Genomic DNA, 19,177 nt, shown 5'->3' with positions numbered 1-19,177 from the left:
ATGTTGCCGGGGCGTGCTGCACTGTAAACTGAGCTTGGCTGCACCCCTGTGGCTGCAGGTGGAGAACATCGTGGCGGCCGAGTACGAGCTGGAGCACCTGCTGCTGGAGGGCCACTGTTTCGACGTCAGTTCGGGTCAGCCTCCGCGAGGCCTTCAGTTCACTCTGGGGACCGCCGCCGAGCCCGTCATCGTGGATACCATCGTCATGGCAAACTTGGTAAGAGGATCCTCATCGTGTTGGCGCTCCCACGCAGTCAGGAGAAGTCTGGAGTTTTATTTCAGCGTTTTCCTGGTGGGATAATAATTAATAAAGTATGAATTATGGAAAAATATTTGTGTTTTCAGGATTTATTTGCACTAACATTGTCTAAATATGGCGTCCGTCTCTCTACACTTTCTAGTTTATGTCCTTCCTTCCGCTTTCCATTTTTTAATTCCTTCCTTTTTTCCTTCCTTCCTTTCTCCCTGCTTTCCTTCCTTCCTTCAATTTTTTATTTGTCCTTTTTTTTTATGTTTTTCCTTTTTCCTTCCTTCTTTACTTTCTTCTTTCCTTTGTACCTTATTTCCTTCTTTCCTCATTTATTTCGTTGTTTCCTTCCTTCTGTCTTATGTTCCTCCTTTCCTTTCTTCATTTTGTCATTTGTTCCTATGTTCTTCCTTCCTTATGTTCCTCCTTATTTCCTTTCTTCATTTCCTCCTTCCTTACTTTCTTCCTTCCTTCTCTTCTTCCTTTCTTCTTATGTTCCTCCTTTTTCCTATGCTCTTTCTTCTTTCCTTCCTCCCTCCTTCCTTCCTAGTGTCCTTACTTTAATTCTTCCTTGTATCTTTGCTTCCTCCAGTGCTTCCTCAATTCCTTCTTTTTCTTCAGAAATATCTGTAATAATTGTTGAAATAAACAAAGATGACTAAAAATCCTAGAAAGTTTAGTCAGGAAGGTTCAGATGTGCTGTAATATTTTACTAAAATTGGTTTTTGATCTGGTTTCCAGGGCTACTTTCAGCTCAAAGCCAACCCCGGCGCCTGGATGCTGAAGCTGAGGAAAGGACGGTCCGATGAAATCTACAAGGTTTACAGGTGAGGCTGATCACGTGTTTTGCTTCTCCTCCCCCATCGCCGAAAGGCGTTCATGTTTTAATTCAGTCGTCTGCCGTCTCGTACTCACAAGTTTGATGTTTTTCGTCCGCAGCCACGACGGCACAGATTCCCCGTCGGACTCGGATGACATTATTGTGGTGTTGAACAATTTCAAGAGTCGAATCATTAAAGTGAAGGTCAGTTCATCTCTGATGCGTGGCACCAACCTGCCCCCAGAGCCCCACTAGAGTCAGAGTAGTAGCTCGTTACAAAAAGCTTTAAATTCAAAGGTTTTACTTATCAAAACATAATTATGGTCTCTGCGCTGACATTCAGTAAATAGATTGACTTGATCCACTGCTATTGTCCTTCTGAGTGAATGTAGAGCAGCCTTTACACCCTTTATGTTGTTACCATAAGGAGAAAAGCCTGAGTTTATTATCTGTCAAGTGGGTTTGATTCCTCCGTTGGTGTTTAACACTTTCCACCGCCAAGCTTCTCCCTCTGGAGAGAGACGAGATGTTCCTGCCTTAATACCTCCAGAACGCTAAGAGCCAGAAAAGCTTCACATCCTAAAATTCATCACCATAAACATGTAAAAACACAGTAATAATCAGTCTAATTCAGACACCCAATCTGGGCCAGTTTAAGACTTTATTTGGCTTCAGATTACAGTCGAGTTTTTCCATTAAGCGGCCCAGTTCGGGCCAAGCCTCAGAGACAGAAGCCTTTACTTCTGACTTTGTGATATTCTTATGTGACTGGATGAGAATAAACTTATTTCTTCATGTTTGGCAGTAATGTATTTTTGTCTAACTCTAATGGCTAATATCCTATAAAACATTTGAGTGTTTCTTGATTCCTTCTCTTAAATTACATCCACTAACACCTTCTGAATGTTAAAATAATTTTCTTTTGGATTTTTTTTCCTGCTCAGGTTCAGAAGAAGCCGGACAAATTTAACGAGGAGCTGCTGAGTGATGGAACGGAGGAAAACGACTCCAGCTTTTGGAAATCTCTGGCCAGGTACCGCTCGGGTTTATGCACTTATTTCATTTTTCTAACATATTTAATGTAAATGAAGCTGGATCAGAAACTAAACCATCTGGGTGCCTTTGAAATATAACATATAACGTCAGTATTTTTCTTTGTATTCTGCCTTAATGTCTCGTAATAGTGGAGTAAACTCGGCTGGTTTGTTTCGTGTTTGCAGAGGCTTTACTGGCGGAGGGAAAACTGAGGAGCCGAAGCAGGAGAAAGACGACGTGATCAACATTTTCTCTGTGGCTTCAGGGCATCTGTACGAGAGGTTCCTCAGGTGGGGATTAAATACTCCTAAAAATCCCATCAAGGTTGACACTTTTTAAATTCCTCGGCACACAAAGGCAGCATTGATCCTGGTTCCTCTTTTTTATTTATTTTTTTTATTTTAGCCAGCGTCCTCGTCACCATTCTCTTCTTCTTCTCTCCCAGGATCATGATGCTGTCAGTCCTAAAGAACACCAAAACCCCCGTCAAGTTCTGGTTCCTGAAGAACTACCTGTCTCCGACTTTCAAGGTAGGATTTGTCCTCCCTCCGTTTGTAGAGGAGGAAGACCGGCTGGGATTTGTTCTGGACGCCTTCTGTTTCAGCTGCAGTTGGTTTAAAACTCGAGCAGGAGTGAAATAACTAGAGACTCCTATTGTTTTCTGAATCTGGTCTCTCCTGTTATAGGCATCGATAACTCCTTCATAGTTTTTAAAAGTCTGGAAAGTTATTTTTCTTTTCTCAATCCTGGCAGACATGAGTTTGTTGAACGAAAATCAGAATTTGTCAAAAATCTAGATTTATTCACCGTGTGTCTTTCCTCCCTTCCTTTCTTCCTAGTCTGCTTCCTTCTTTCCCACCTTCTCTTTCCTTCCATTTTAGTGTCTTACGTCTCTTTTGTTTTTTCTATTTTGACATTTCTTTTTCCTTTTCTCCTTCCTTCCCTAACTCTGTGCCTTTCCTCCTTTTCTCTTCTGTCCTTCCTTCATTCTGTCTTAGTCTCCTTCCTCTTTACCTTCCTTGTTCATCTTGTGTTGTCGCCTTCTTTCCTCGTTCATGCCTCTGTCCTTTCTTCATTTCTTTCTTTTTTTTTGTTTTCTTTTTTTGTTTTTTCATTTTCATTCTTTCGTACTTTCTTCTGCCTTTGGTCCTTACTTTCTTTAGATGAAACGTCTGGCATAAATTCCTGGTGAACTTTTTTAATTTCTATTTTAAAATTAAACAAATGACCGATAGCTGTTGGACTGTACAATGACTCAAATCCTGTATTTTCATGTAGTTGGCGGTTTTTTTCATATCTTTCCCTCTGCAGGAGTTCATCCCCCACATGGCGAAGCAGTATGGTTTCCAGTATGAACTGGTCCAGTACAAGTGGCCACGCTGGTTGCACCAGCAGACGGAGAAGCAGAGGATCATCTGGGGCTACAAGATCCTCTTCCTGGACGTTCTGTTTCCTCTCGCTGTGGATAAGATCTTGTTTGTGGACGCAGACCAGGTTCGCTCCGTCCGTTCTCTACGACTACAAGAAGAAACGATGCATGTTTTCATCGCAGTATTAGCTTTTTTAAAACACAAAACCTCGGGGGTGCTGTGGTGGCCAGGGGCAAAGCACGACCCACCTGCTTTGTTATCCCACGTTATGTTGGGATATTTTATATATTGCATTAGGTGCTCAGATTACAATGCATAGAAATGACCTTAGACCTTAGTCGTCATGGCGGTGGTCGCAGGTTCGATTCCTGGCCTGGCGACATTTATCGCATGTCTTCACTCTCTCTCATTACCCTGTTTCTTGTCTAGCTACTTTCAAATAAAGGCCAAGAAAAACTTTAAAAAAACAACAACAAAAAGCCAACATAAAAACTCAGGGATTTTTAGTGCATTTTTTGTTTATAGTTATGTCGTAACCTAGACTAGTTAATAACAAGGCCGCTCCATAACCCTGACCTGCTTCCCGTTAGATCGTGCGAACAGACCTGAAGGAGCTGCGGGACTTTGACCTGGAGGGCGCTCCGTACGGCTACACGCCGTTCTGCGACAGCCGCAGGGAGATGGACGGCTATCGCTTCTGGAAGTCCGGCTACTGGGCGAGCCACCTCGCCGGGCGCAAGTACCACATCAGGTGCTTCAGCTCAACGATCGCCCACAGACTCGTTTATAAAACACCTTGCTAAAAAAGAACTCTTGGAATGTTTTTGGTCTTAATTAGAAATGTAAAAAAAAAAAAAATTCTATTGTGTGAATATTTTTGTAAGCGACTGTTCTCTTGGATGCTCTTGCTTTCTTGCACATATCCTTGTTAAAGTGGCGTGTGCTCCACAGCGCCCTCTACGTGGTCGACTTGAAGAAGTTCAGGAAGATCGCTGCGGGAGACCGCCTCAGAGGACAGTACCAGGGACTCAGCCAAGACCCCAACAGTCTGTCCAACCTGGACCAGGTCTCTGTTTGCTGCCCTGCAATCCTCTTTATGTCTCCTGACCGTAGCGTTTCACTTTTACACAATACTGCTTCCATTTGGCGTTTTGCTTAAAAAGGTTGAGAGGAACATTTATGACCCATCCAAATGTGGCTGCATCTCAAAGCGTCAGAGGTGTTTTTTTTAGTCAGACTCTGGTTCTGCACGGAGTATTAGGGCCACGCTACGAAAATAAAAAGAAATAAAAGAAAGAGAAGAAAGTTGTACAAGAATAAAGTCAAAATACAATAACTTTATTCTCAAAATACTACTGAATTTATTCTAATTTTATTTCAGCTTTATTCTCGTAATATTATGACTTTATTCTTGTAATATTGTAACTTCTTTTTTGTTCTTTTGTCTCTTTACTGCCAATGGTTAAAGTCATTTCCTGTAGCCAGAAGCTTTGACGTACCTCATCATGATGTTTAAATATTGCTCCATGTTTTCCTGTTTTAGCGCCGCTTTGTAACAGGTTCCTGTGTTTTCCAGGATCTTCCCAACAACATGATCCACCAGGTTCCCATCAAGTCTCTGCCTCAGGAGTGGCTGTGGTGTGAGACCTGGTGTGACGACGGCTCCAAAACGACAGCGAAGACGATAGATTTGGTAATGATGTTTGTGTCCAACAAGCGTAACACGTTTTCTGCTGTATGTCCCAGAAGCCACTAGAGGGCGCTAATGGTTGAGGAAGAAGTGAAAATGGAGCAGGAATCTGCAATCTTTACAGCCTGAAGAGCTATTTTTTGTCCTCAGTCTGGCTAAATAAAACTCGTTTAGAGCCACTAAACGAAAATATGTTTACTAAAAGGTTACTTTAAATCTAAATCTACCGGTGGACTGACTAATTTTGTTCTGAATTGTCTGTAAATATGATAATTTGTGCAAATTATATTATATTGCCAACATATGTAAACACATTAATAATGGTGGCATAAATGTTGGAAAAAGGTATTTTTCCTAACAGTACTATTATTTAAATATACAAAAATGGAAAAAGGCAGTTGCTATAAGTCATAACACTCATAATAATAATAATAATAATAATAATAATAGATATGCAAATTAATGCTACATGATTGGTTAAAGTCATTAATGATAAGTTATTAACATATGTAATAAAATTCCAATCACACTAAACAATTAGCAGAAGAAATGCTGATATAATACCCATAATAGTAGCTGTGGTACTTTTGTAAATGTAAAATAATAATGTCAGAAAAGGTAAATGGAGCATAAAAATAATATACTAATGGTTAGATACAATATATTTAAATTTTGCCATAATGGAGGTTAAACCCAGTAAACACATCTTTTGAATTATATTTTAATAACTTCCAGAAGATGTAACTATTTTAAGGAACGTTTTACTTCCTGCTGGTCTATAATTGGGTTTTGGTTTTTCCCAATCAGTGCAACAATCCAATGACGAAGGAGCCCAAGCTGCAGGCAGCGGTGAGGATCGTAGCGGAGTGGACGGACTACGACAAGGAGATCAAACGCTTCCAGACGTCCAGAGCGCGGGACGGGGCGAGACACTCGACGGGTCAGCAGCGGGTCACAGGTACAGAACCTCCTCAGCCGACGAGTTCTGCATCCGAACCGTCGACCGCCTCCATTCTGATGACCCTCTGCTTCTCTCCTCTGGTCAGATCCTCACATAGAGCTGTGAAAATCCACAGAGACCTGGACTGTAAAGAATGGGCTCGGTGAAGAGCTTCCTGCTGACGGAACCGACCACAAACTGGTTCACACAGATTTCTGGTTTTTTTATGTATATGTGGGGAACACACACACACACACACACACGGCAGGAATGTACTTTGTGTTTTCTTTTCTGTATTGGATGTTTGCACTGATTTCAGGTCTAACTGTGGTGGAAGCTCAACAGGAACAGAACTTGATATTCGTCCTCTGAGTCTGGGATGATGACTGAGACGGTTTTTAGTAACAAGGTACAGGGGAGGCTTGGGGATAATGGTTGGTGTCATGAAGGGAAATTATGTATAAAAATAAGAGTAAAAAATGTCATTCCTCATGCTAAGTCTTGATTAAATGAGTTCCTGCATTTTTTTTCCACACGAAAATCTTTTTTTTTTTTGCCAGTTCAAGTAGAAATGCAACATTTGATTAATAGATATTTCTACAATTAGGTGGTTCGCCACCTCATAGAGAAGGACCGCGAAACTCTTGACATTAGTTTGGATACGATTTGTCTGCATGATGGCAGCATCTGGCTGAAGGAAATCATGCATTTCTCTGCAAGGGTCCAAAAGTGTTATCTTTCTGTTCAGGTCAAATTTAATTCATTCAGGATGAATTTTTGTTTTATAACTCTAGCCATCAGAACACAAATCCCCCGAAAACTGGAAGCTTTCAGACTTTTATTGTGATCCATTTGAAAAAAGGTTTTACAAAAGGTAACATTCAATTTTTACATCAATTCTTTTTAAAAAAATTACTTAAAATAAGGTTTTGATACAACAAACTCGGCTAACTAAAGTAATGGCTTCTATAAACACGGTGAAAATAAGATAATATACATGTAAAATGAATGCTACAAACATGACAAACTGAAGAAAGGATTACATTAAATAAAAAAAAATAAAAGTCAAATGGCGTGATTGCTTTCTTTTTTGTTTTCTTTCCTTTTCGAACGACATCTGGCCAGAGTTGGCATCGGAGCAGTTATTGCGAAAAGTCGTTCCACATGATGCCGAAGCGCCAGATGACAAACCTGCTGCTTATTGTTCCCCCACCCCCTTCCTCACATGGCAACATTTCTCCTTCACAAGCTATGATCGTCGTCATGAGGGCTCTGCTTTAGATAACACCCAGATTAGTAAAGAGACTGCAATACAAGATCAATTTACAACAGAAAAACGAAAAAAACAAGAATTGAGAGGCGTTTCTTTTCTGCAATATGTGGAAAAGCACAGAGGACGGTGTGCTCCGGAGGACAAACTGGACGTTTAGCTCAAGCTGACCAGACGCTGGGAAAAGCTGCTCTCTCTCTGTTCCGGATCGTCCGACCGTTGCCTCCGACCTGCGCTCCGTTTTCAGCGTCGCTGCTCTGTTGGGAGACAACTGTCGCGTGCAAATAATAATAATAATGATAAAATAAAAAAAAATTTTTAAAACGTGTAAAAGCCGACTCGTGTTTCACGTGGGCCAAGTGTGAGAGGTCAACAATGTTCAACATGAACACTGGAAAACGCAAACTGAAGTGGAAGGAGGACGATGGTTAAAGCTCCGTAGCTCGTTTCCACTGTTCCTTTAAAACCAGCCGTCCGGTCCAGACAGCAGCAGCTCAACAGTTTATACCTGGGCTTCAAACGGAGCGCCGAAACCTTCCTGCCGCAAGAAGAAGAAACGAAAATTCCTTGATCATCCCAGAGAGGGGGAGAGAGAGAGAGAAAGAGGTTCTGGACTTCCTTCTCCTTCCTCCTCCAACATTAAAGTCCGTTACAGTCACATCATCTCCATTGCTTAAAAAACATGCACCTCCAGCATTTTATACAAGAGTATCATACAAAGTAAGGCATTTCACGTTGTGTTCTTGAGTGTTAATTCATGTGTCGTGTGTGTGTGTTTACGCATGTACATAGCAACCACATTTTAATGTTTTCTTTTTTGCCCCCCTATAAAAAAGACTGCAAAAAACAAACATAAAGTCAAGATAAATTTCACTTAAAATATATATATTTGTCATATATATTTACGTATATATTCATATGTTTAGAAAAAAAAAAAAAAAAAAAAAGAATAAGAAGTGGGGAAGAGAAAAAGCTCAAGAGGTCCCTGTGATTGGCCTGTTGTCAGAAGCCCCTCCCTCACTCCAGGACCTCACCGGGCGCCACGGTGACCAGCTGCAGAGGGATCTCCTGATTGGCTACAAGGTCGTGGGCGGTGGCGGTCTGGAGGATGAGCGTGGTTCCGTCCGTGGTGATGACGGCGTCGGTGGTGGGTGGAGAGGTGGAGGTGGGCACGCCGCCCTTTTTGTTCTGATGAGTCTTTATGTGCTTGGCCAGGTGGTCGCTGCGCATGAACCTCTTGGAGCATTCGGAGCACACAAATTTCTTCTCTCCTGCAGATCCAACACACACACAAACACACACACACAAACCATTTGTTCAAGTGAGTCTCGGGGAAAAGAGAAAAGAAAAAAAACAACTATCCTGGGTCAGCGTGCATGTTGTGTTGCGGTATTTTGGGTTGAATTTTAATTTTGTTTTAAAATGTTTTCTGTTTATCTGGGAGGCTTTCACATATTCAATGTATTATGCAACTATTGACTTGATTCAAACTGCATTTTTAAAATACAGAATTATTACAACTTAATTTATATTTCAATGCGCTTCAGGTAGATGGTGTTAAAATCCGTACAGAAAATCATATTTCGTTGTTTCTCCACTAGGTGGAGACATTTTTCATATATGAAACTAGTTAATTTTTTTTTTAGCAAATTCATTCTAGTGCAGCAGAAATTTAAAAAATAGCAGTGATAGCTCAAATATTTTTCTGTCTAAGGAGCCAGAGAAATTGGCAAATGACAAAAAATAAATAAAACTGAGTAGATTCAGTGTCATGATGAAGTTTCTACAGAGATGTCAGAAACTGTAAGTTGAAGCTTCACACCAGCAACAAAGCAAGTTAACTCGTTTTCCTCATGGCCTCCAATCAATAACATTTAAACCAAATGCTGCCAAATATTTTAGAAAAAAATAACCCTATCAGAAAAACTTAGAGAGGCTAAAAGCTGTAAACAATGTGCAATTTTCAACACAAGTCTATGACCAAAACCATCTCCATCTCTGGACCGTTTCCTGTTGTTGCACTCATCAAGCTTTCCTCAGAGAAACGGCCAAATGTAACAAACAAGGTCAACAACAAAAGAAAATCAAGCATTTCCAGCTCAGCCTGAAGCAGCTCGCAGTGTTAGACTCCCAGACAATCAGGCTCAACAAAGAGTCGCTACACTTCTTAGAAATATTTCAAAATTTCTAAAAACACAAACAGTCATGGTGCAAAAACTCAGAAAAAGCCCAAATTTAATTAAAGTAGCGATGACAGCCAGACTAATTCACAAAGCTCATCATCAGATGATATTTTTTGCAGCCTAGATCTACAAGAAATGGAGAAAAAAACACTCTACAAAACAACCAACTACTGGCAAGTAACCAGTAATCAAAAAAATTGAAGCAGAATTGATTACTTTCTAAACTAAATTATGCAATATGTTCAGCTTAATTTTTTTTTATTAATACTGTGAAACTACAGCATATTTACACAATTTTCAAATATAAATACCCATCATACTGACCCATACCTACTTATTAAAGTAAATCTGTTTATATATACTTAAGTAAAGGTTCTCCTCATTCTAATATCCTTGGATATTAATTAAACAGCAGCACTCTTACATAAAAAAACTGCAATAGGGTCTAAATGTTAAATTTCCTCACTTACAAATCTTTCTTTCTGCAATTAAATAACTTATTTGATCTTATTCAGTAAACTTGCTTGTCCTGAACAGTGTAATGTGCTGTTACTACCACAAGAGGGCAGTAAAGGTGGTAGGATTAAAGTATATCTAGAGGAGAAAATACGATTCCTGCTGTAGAATCTCTGCAATAATAATTCTCTACAGCTCATAAATTGTCGACATGTTCTGCTTATATTATCATCTGATTCATTTTAGAGACGTTCCTCCTCATTTTCAATGTAAAAAAATGTTTCGCCAAACCTTCGAATTCAATAGACATTACATTTCAAACTACTTTTTTACTTCTTTCTTTCTCACATGGTTCTATAAATTGTTGGACAAAATAAAAAGAAATGTACGGCAGCCTTTATTTTTTTGTTACCATTCAAAGCCACAGTACGCTCAAAATGTGATTACAAAAAAGCATAAACCCAACCTCTCACTCACACCATGACACCTTCATTTATGAAACCTCCTAAGGTCCATGAACGCACCACAGACATCTAGACAAGCAGAGGCTGTCCTCTCCTAACCCCAGCAGTCTGACACCTGGGGGAACCAGTGAGAGGGCGCTATAGGGACTCGCCTGTGTGTGTCCTCCTGTGTCTCTGAAGCTCGTCGCTCCTGGTGAACCTCTTCCCGCAGTACATCCAGTTGCAAACGAAGGGCCTCTCTCCGCTGTGCCAGCGCAGGTGAGCTCTCAGGTGAGACGTTTTCCCGTAGACCTTCCCGCAGCCGGCGATGTGGCAGATGTGCTGCTTCTTCTTTCCCACGCCGGAGCCCCTGAGAGGCAGACAGAGGGGGGGAAACTGAGTCAGTCAAAAGAGTCTGAATGGAGAGGGATGATGCTGAGTTTTCATCTGAAGATAAGATAGATAAGGTAAGATAAATCTTTATTGTCATTGTCACAAGGACAACGAAATTCAAAGGGTGCCATCAGTCAGTGCACATGCCCAAAAACAAAAAATAACTGTCTCACAATTCACACACAACGCAAGAATCAACAAACTGGCAAAAAAAAAAAAAAAAAAAAAAAAAAAAAGCCCAGGTGAAACTTTCCAGAGTTCTCCGCCTTTTCTATTTGTTCTAAAAGACAAATCCATAAAAATGACAGGCTTAAAAACAAGGAGATAAAAGAATGGTGGAAATGCATTATGGCAAAATATAAAAAGACAAGGAAGAAAGGGGGATAGGCAGGACACAAAAAAGAACGACAAGGGAGGAAAGAAAATAGGATGGAAAAAAAAACCTAAAAGGTGAGGGGACAAGGAAAGTCAGGTAGAACACAAAAAGGTAGAAGGAAGGACATTGAAAGGGAGTGGAGTACAAAATAAAGGAAAGACAAAAGGAAAAAGAAAGGTACAAGAGATTAACTTAGAAAAGATTGACTAAAACAAAAGAAAGAAGTTTACTTTAATAAGTAAGGCACAAGAAAGAAATGAGAATAAAGAAGAACATGAGGGAGGAAGGAGGGACTTAAGGTAGAAATGTTGGACACAAAAAAAGAGGAAAAAGTAGGACATGACTGAGGAGGGACAGACGAAAGATGAGTTGGACAAGGCATCATGTCTGCAGACTGCGTGGGAACCCTGTGAGCAGAGCGTGGTTTCATCGAACGCCCACCTTCCTCCTGACTCCTTGCAGTTGGGGCAGGTGCAGGCCACCCTGCGGAGCCGTTTGCCGTCCCCGCCCGCCGTGTCCATGTCCTCGTCTCCCATGGGGACCCGCAGGTTGTTCAGGTCGCTGGGGTTCAGCGTGGAGTCCCCGCTGAGCTGCCACTCCTCTGAGTCCGGCTCTTCTTTTATCTGAATCCCTGAACCAGGAAGAATGCAGGCACAAAGCAGACAGGTTACGGTCACTGACAGTAAAGTCCTGGAGTGAGGAAGGTAAGGTCATCATGTCTGTGGCTTTACCAGCTGGACTCCTGGCGTCGTCTCCCTGTGTGTACTGGACTCCAGTTTGTGTTACAGAGTTAACTGTGACAGTCTGGAGGTTGGGGAGGCTGACCTGGCCGGTCTGGCCCAAGGGCAGGGTCTGGACCGGGGCAAGAGTCAGCTGCTGGGTCTGACCCTGACCCTGGGGCAACTGGAGCCCCTGGAGCGACTGGACACCTTGAACCTGGAAGACAGGAAGAGAAACAAAAAAAATGGAATTAATTCAAATTCTGTCAGATTGTGAAGGAATAAGCTCACAATGGAGCGTTGCGGCGCTACCTGGAAGGTCTGCCACTGGATCTGACCCGTGGCGGTGACGGTCTGGGCCTGGATGAGGAAGGTACCTGGGTTGACCAGCTGCACACTCTGCAGAGTCTGACCGGCTCCAGTCAGGTCCTGGCCCTGCGCCTGACCGTCCCCCGACAGCAGGATGGGCTGGGAGATGGTGGTGGCGTTGGAGGACGAGCCCTTCACAAGAGGAACAGGGTTACTGAGGCAGTAGGAACGAGTTTCACCAACTCAAATTTAAGACTTAAAGCATTTTTAAGACCGTTATGAATGATATTTAAGACTTGTATCGCGATGGAAATGTACAAAAGAAAATTGCGTATCATCACCTTCCTAAAATAATGGCTTTTTACCAAAAGAAAAATATGACTCAGGAAGGTAACAATGTTTATCTATTGTAGTGGCAAGCTTGTTTGTCCAGAATGTCCATAGCTACATACAGGTTGGAAACAGAAGACGTGCCAAAGATGAACATCATCCAGCCAATCAGCAATAATTTACACTTAGCTAACTAGCAAGGGTTTATTAGCAGCTTTTAGCAGCAGCCTCAATTGCCTCAAGTCACAGGACAAAATGAAGATGTTTGCGAGGGGCTCACACTTTTACCTGTCAGAAAAGTCTCACAAGAAAAATATACTTCATGGAACATATGAGTAAATTGCCCTGGCACAAGAAGATTTAAGACCTGTGATTAACGTATTTAAGGACAACTTACATATTTTAAATGAATTTAAGACATTTTAAGGTCCGAATTTCACGTGCATCAGTTTAAGACTTTTTAAAAGATTTTTTTAGGAACTAGCTGCCTTTATTAGACGGTAATCCAACAGGAAGAGGGCCGCTGCAATTAGTGTGGCACGCGACACGCCGAACGCAAGTATTTTTAAGGATGCACACATCTAACATCCACACTTCTACAACAACAGCTACATTCCTGGGATATACTGACCTGCATTTGCTGTAGGTGGTTGTGGGAGTTAAAGTTCTCCGTGGAAGAGGGGTCTGCCACCCCCGCAGACACAGCTGTGGCCTGCGTGAGAACGCCTGTGCCGTCGATGGTCGCCGGGAGCTGGGAGGCGTTGGAAGAAGAGGAGGAAGTGGTTGGCACGTAGATCTCTTGGTTGGTGTTGCTCACAGTCACCATAGACTGCTTGCTGTTGCAGTCCTGGCTCTGGTTCTCTAGCGGCTGGCTGCTCATGATCAGCTGGCCCTCGGGTGTTACCCCAGTGGCGATCGGTACCGTCTGCGCCCCCGTCAAACCCAGCGACTCCAGATCCACGCTGTTTATAGGGACGAACGTGATGTTGCCGGGAAGCCCTACAGGCACGGTGCCGGCGTACGCCGAACCGCCGGCCAACGAGACGCCCTGGATGGACTGAACCTGGCCTGCCTGTGTGAGCAGGTCTGTAGCTGCTGTTGTGGAGCAGTTGATTCCAATATTGCTCTGGCTGCCATCTTGGAGGAGTTGAATCTGGCCTGTACCGTCGTCCAGTCCTTGTGTGGGGAATCCTGCGAGTGTCCCGTCTGCGTTTTGGATTTGGGGAATGACCTACAAGCACAGGTCGACAACTGTGTAAATGATCGCTACCCGGACAAAACATTACTGATGCATTCCTGTCACCGCTGTTACCTGATACTGAATGCCTGACACTCCATTAGCCGTGGCCTCGCTCCCAGACGCTGTAACGTAAATGGGCTGGCTGGGAAGACTCCCGATTGGAAGCACATACTGTCCGTTAGACGTGACAATCCCCGAGTTTGGAATGTGGACGATGCCTTGGTCTTCCTTTGCAGCCGAGACAGGGGTCAACACCTCCCACCGGTCTGAACCAGTCAGCTGAATAGCCGACATGTCTGTTGTCTGGGAGCAGAACAAACGCTCATATTAGCAAAGAGATGGGCATCTCGGTCTAAAAGGCAAAGCAGGATCATTCCTATAGCAACATTCATAGAAAAAAGTCATTCAAAGTGCTGTGTAGGATGCTTCACAAAATAAACAGAAGTGAAGAGAATCACATTAAAGACAAGGAGCACATCTGTTGTATTTAAACACACAAACATCTACGACTTAGATTCTCAAAGTTAATTGAGAATAGCTCTCAATTAACTTTGAGAGCTATTCTTTTAAAAACAGGAAGCCAGTGCAGTGATTTAAAAACTGGTCAGACATGATGTAGTTTTCTGGTGATGGTCAAGACTCTGGTGGCGGCAATTTAGAGGAACTTGCAGCTGCCTGACCGATTATTTACAGAAACCCCTAAAGACATTATATCGATAATCTAACCTAATACCTAAAACTACTAAATAAAAACATTCATGTGTTTTTCTGCACCCTGTTTCAAGACGAAAGCCTCATACTGGTTAGTCATTTGAAACTGGTAGTTCCCTGATTCAGTAATTGATCTTAAATTGCTACAAAATGGGTCTGAGTCCATAAATACACCTGGCTTTAGCTGAGTCCTGATCTCCAGTCTCACATTTTAGACCAAAACCAATCACCCCTGTGTTTTCTGCTTTAAGCTGGAGGAGATTCTGACCCAAACACTCATGGATCTCAGTGGCAGAGGTCATGTGGCGCCACAGACATATGAAGTCACGTGTCACCAGCAGTAATTTGGATTTCATAATCTAAACCAGTGGTTCCCAAAGATTTTCTGATTTGTGTGAAGATGGTGCATTTACATGCTAGTAGAAAGCTGGGTCATCCGAGTTTTGCTGAGTCTAGTGTTTTTATCCTCTAAACGTTTCTCAATGTGCTTGTGCCGAAGTGGCAAATACGTTAGTTCGGTGGAAAACTGTATATCTCAGTACTTCCTTATGATATCCCAAAATTATTTATAGACATATTGTGCATTTTTGAGCAGTACAGGTGACTAAGTGGTCTGAGAAACGACCAGTGGGTAGCGGAATGGTTCGCTGGCCGGAACCAAGAAGCAAGACGGAGCCTCCTGGTGGTCTGTCCTCTGAAGTGAGTAGAAGCTAAACCTGCAGGCGTTGCTCTCCGATTATAATGAGACATGGAGTAAGACATGGAGCACCTAAAGAAAAAAAGCAGGATTTTTAGGAATTAAGGTCAGTTCAGGGTATCCCGAACTGAACACAGTCCCCGTTTTGTGCGAGCTGAGCGGGCTTGAACATTCCCTCCTTTATGCGCTGAACTTTGCTGGAAGGGCTCGGTAACAAAGTCGTGTCTGAGAATGACCCCAGCTCGTTCTGTTTCTTCCGAAAGGCTGTCAGGCCAAACACTTCCTGTTCCTCACCTTCTGAGTGGATGTGAGTGGGGGCTGGTCCAGGTGAGAGGTGAGTGGCTTTACGTTTCTTTGGCCGTGGGCCGTTAACAGCAAAATCTTTTGGAGGAGGATTGGAGGCTGTCTGGGTCTTCGGCAGCTTAGGGATTCTGAAAGTGGGAGGCAAGTGCTCCGCAGCCTGGTCGAAAGTTTGGCGCAGGGATGGTGGAGCGGTGGCTGTGTGTACACCCGTCTTGGGAGACATATCTTTAAAACCACCGTCATCGGCCCTCTTCTTGTCCTCACAGCTCTTTTGCATAGATGCAACAGCTGCACCAAACAACCCATGTGGAGAAATGGGGGTATCGAGGAAGTCCTTCTTTTCCCTGGTGGAAAGCGTGGTTAAGTTTAACCATCTGGCTCTTTCCTGTAGAACCATAAGCCCCATAGCTCTCCCCATAGCCTGGATCGCTACTTTATGGAGACGGAGACAGTGATCAGTGATGATGCACACTTCTTCCCACAGTGCAGCGTCCGGTGGCGCAGTCATCTCCTCCTCCAGCTCTGCCTGATACACCATCAGCATGGAAGAGGTGTTCATGGCACGAAATGATAGAGCGGCTGCCTTGTAGGATTTCTTCTTCAGGTTTGATTGGAAGCGGTCAGCTGCTGAGGGAAGGGATGGAGCCGACTCATCCGAGGACATTGAAGCTTTCAGGTGAAGGTGCGCTGCCACCTCTGGTTCGACTTGTGGCATTTGCCAGAGACCGTGTTCGTCCATTCCCTTGCCGTCTAGAACCGAGCCACCAGCCACTGGGTGCTTCTCCCTGTACGGGAGAGTTGTTGCGCCAGGAAACTAAAAATTCCTCCAGCAACCCAGGAAAGAAAGGCAGGAACAGGAAATCACTACTTCTACCAGTATTGCTACCAATGAAGCATTGCTACTCAAGTGAAAAACAGTAAAGCGTATTTCTACCCAGCGCATTTTTTATCCCCAGCCAATTAGGGCTGGTGGAGTGTGATTGAAGCTTCTGATGAGATCATGCCCAAAGTGTTCCCATAGTGCAGTGGTTCCCAAAGTGTGGGGCGCGCCCCCTTGTGGGGGCACAGTGCCATTGCAGGGGGTTAGGGGGGGGGGGGGAAGCGCTATGGATGAAAAAAAAAAAACTGTTACACAAAAGTGTTTCACTGTAAAGATGGTTTGTAGTTCGTTTTGTTGCAACCTGAAGTGTGAAATAAACTTCAGTGGAGTTTGAAAACAAAATATGTGTATAGGTTTATGTCTGGTTGAACGATGTGTGTGCCCAGTTGATTTTTTTTTTCTTTTTTGGGGGGGATTTTATTGTAATCCATAGGGGGGCCCAGAAAATCTTTGGGAACCACTGCCATAGTGAGACACGAAACGAATGCTATGAAAGAGAACTGACTAGGAAATTCCTTTGCAACCTGGCAGAGCTTGAACTATTTTTGCAAAGATGAAAAGACACAAAAATGTCTACATGTGCAACTCTTGTAGAGTTTATTTGTAATAAAACTTAAAAACATATTTTCCCCACCTTTATCAGTTTGGAACATAAAATCCTAGTAAAATACACATACCTCTGTGATGACAAAATCTGAAGCGGTTCAAGGAATGTAAATATTTTTGCCATGCACAATAAAAGGTGCTCTAGAAGGCCACCTTGGGGGGTGGGGGGGTAGTGATCTTTGTTAACTCAAACTACAGGATTTATCACAGTAGCAGACACTCGCAGACACTCTTTACTTCACCAAGTAGTATTTTGTGATGAAACACAGACTCGTCAGATTACATCAGAGAAGCAGGGAAAAACACTGGCTTTGGTCAGTGGATCATTTATAGAAACATAGGAGTGTTCTGCTGTGTAAAAACAAGGAGTAACGCAAAGACTGATGGATGATGCAGAATTTATTCTGATGGAAAGAACCGAGTCAGGAGACAGACGACAACCGGCTCAGGAACGGGTGGGGGATGGGTGGCTGTTGCCACACAACTGAAACGATACTGTTATGAATACAGACGCTTCTTCTGACACATAAGACCATCCCAGCATCCTCCAAAGCCTAAGGTACATCGGCTATCTGGAAGTGACTGACTTCAGCGTCCTACCCACTATGGGCGGGTTTTACAGGGGGAAAGTGGGTGGCCGTTATTGAGGGGAACACAGGAAGTGTACGGCTTTCACCCCATGCCATCAAAATTTTAAAACGTGTGAACTTCAAGCTCCTAAAAAGCACAACCAGAATTGGGAGGCGGCAGAGAGGTGGAAAGTGTGGTGGGTACCTGTGTGTCGGCCGCGCCGCCAGCTTGCAGGAACTCGCTCTGACTGCTGTCCACGTCCGCGGACGCCATTTCTCCTTGTTTCAGAGACTGCTCTGGCGCTAGCAGGGAGAGAGGGGGAAACCGAGCAAAAGTCTGTAATCTTCAACTCCTGCCTGCCAGAAAAGCCCGCAAAGCATCCCCACTCTCCGGTCCGCCGTCTGCGAAATTCAGTTTTGCGGTGTAGATTCCTGGAGGCTTCGGGCCGAGAACGAGTTTTACTTTTATCAACTCCGAGAGGTAGTCAGCTAGCTCGGTTAGCTGACCATATCCAGCTAGTTAGCGAAGGAGCTAACGATAAAAAGACGCAGCTCGCTCCGCTGCTGCTCTCCCAAACTCACCGATTAGTTGCCGTTTCGATGCGCTAAACGTTTACGTATCAGTCATAGCGCAAATATGGAGGAATACCAAACCAACCAAACTCCGAACATGGTTATTTTATCAAAGGCGGGCTAGTGTTGATCGTTGAATTCGGGTCGATTTTTTTTTCTATTTTGATTGACGGTGCGGGAAACACAAAAAGGTGGGACTAAACAAGCTCGACGTCGAATTTGCATCACATTTCAGGACGTCCCGCCCTTCTTCCTTGAAGTGATTGGCTCCACAAGAGTGTCAGGAACGTGATTGGCTGACGAGATTGCCAATCCGTTTTTTTTTGTAACATGTACGTTTCCTGTTTGTCGAGTGAGTCCAGAGATGGAATGTAGTTGATGAAATTCCAAAGTTACTTTAAAGCCCAATGTTTAAGCACCCCTCCATCAAATAAACTTTCCCCACGTTTTCCTGTTTCTGTATACTTAGTTTTGTTTAAGCCATGTCTTAATGATTTAAATCCATTGTCAGCTGTTTTCTTTTGTCCTTGGAAAAAGTTTTTTTCAAGTCTCGCAGCCTTGAATTAACGTGCACGAGATTTAAAGTTAATTTTGTTGCCCCAGATTCCAGATTAATTTGTTAGCATGATTCAAATGACACACTTTAAATGAGCTACTAACAACTGAGCATCCAAATGATACGTTCGCATTTTTTTTTTACATTTTAGCATTATTACATTATTGTATTTGTGTGTGTTTTTTTTTGAATGTCCAGCAAACAAGTAACTTTTAGTTATTATTTCTATAAATTCTAAATGTCTATTTCTGCAACATAAAGAAAAAATGACATATAGCATGGCAGAAGTATGAATTATTAGCATATTTATGAGACCACTCAAAATTATTTCAAAAGTCTAAAGTAAGACTTTGAACTTTATAATTTTTACTTTTAAAATCAAACTTATGATTTGGACATTATAAATATATAAAAGTAAAACAAATATGGCTCAGAAAATCAAAATTGACCATCTAAATGGA

The 19,177-nt window shown here is 42.8% G+C and overlaps 2 protein-coding genes across 3 annotated transcripts in view; one reads left to right on the top strand and one right to left on the bottom strand.

Annotated features, from left to right (window-relative positions):
- Window positions 1–7,172, top strand: part of uggt1 (UDP-glucose glycoprotein glucosyltransferase 1) — a 32,856-nt gene extending 25,684 nt beyond the window's left edge. For both annotated transcript variants that reach the window (XM_005798343.3, XM_023352480.1), the window contains 12 exons: window positions 59–217; window positions 989–1,074; window positions 1,187–1,271; window positions 2,012–2,100; window positions 2,288–2,392; window positions 2,548–2,632; window positions 3,414–3,596; window positions 4,063–4,223; window positions 4,424–4,538; window positions 5,049–5,165; window positions 5,970–6,120; window positions 6,209–7,172. In XM_005798343.3, the coding sequence (XP_005798400.1) occupies window positions 59–217; window positions 989–1,074; window positions 1,187–1,271; window positions 2,012–2,100; window positions 2,288–2,392; window positions 2,548–2,632; window positions 3,414–3,596; window positions 4,063–4,223; window positions 4,424–4,538; window positions 5,049–5,165; window positions 5,970–6,120; window positions 6,209–6,228 (1,356 nt within the window). In that variant the 3' untranslated portion in view covers window positions 6,229–7,172. The remainder of the gene's footprint in view (window positions 1–58; window positions 218–988; window positions 1,075–1,186; window positions 1,272–2,011; window positions 2,101–2,287; window positions 2,393–2,547; window positions 2,633–3,413; window positions 3,597–4,062; window positions 4,224–4,423; window positions 4,539–5,048; window positions 5,166–5,969; window positions 6,121–6,208) is intronic.
- Window positions 7,173–8,298: 1,126 nt separating this feature from the next.
- LOC102236231 (transcription factor Sp3-like) lies at window positions 8,299–18,367 on the bottom strand. Its single transcript, XM_005798342.2, has 8 exons — window positions 17,793–18,367; window positions 13,894–14,124; window positions 13,213–13,812; window positions 12,255–12,443; window positions 11,955–12,159; window positions 11,665–11,854; window positions 10,628–10,824; window positions 8,299–8,643 (listed from the first exon to the last, which is right to left on the bottom strand). The coding sequence occupies exons 1-8, from the start codon at window positions 17,859–17,861 to the stop codon at window positions 8,390–8,392; spliced, it is 1,935 nt and encodes a 644-aa protein (XP_005798399.1). The 5' UTR covers window positions 17,862–18,367; the 3' UTR covers window positions 8,299–8,389.
- Window positions 18,368–19,177: the final 810 nt, after the last annotated feature.

The sequence above is a fragment of the Xiphophorus maculatus genome, chromosome 19 (assembly GCF_002775205.1).
Source record: "Xiphophorus maculatus strain JP 163 A chromosome 19, X_maculatus-5.0-male, whole genome shotgun sequence".
Lineage (NCBI taxonomy): Eukaryota > Metazoa > Chordata > Actinopteri > Cyprinodontiformes > Poeciliidae > Xiphophorus > Xiphophorus maculatus.
Note: the sequence above shows the minus strand (reverse complement) of the source record. Positions and strands in the feature narration are given on the sequence as shown.

Coding starts and splice junctions, on each gene's coding strand:
- LOC102236231 (XM_005798342.2), bottom strand. CDS start 17,861: ATGGCGTCCGCGGACGTGGACAGCAGTCAGAGCGAGTTCCTGCAAGCT. Junction 12,444..13,212: donor ACCACCTACAGCAAATGCAG/GTCAGTATATCC, acceptor CCTCTTGTGAAG/GGCTCGTCCTCCAACGCCAC. Junction 10,825..11,664: donor TGCAAGGAGTCAGGAGGAAG/GTGGGCGTTCGA, acceptor TCTGCCTCTCAG/GGGCTCCGGCGTGGGAAAGA.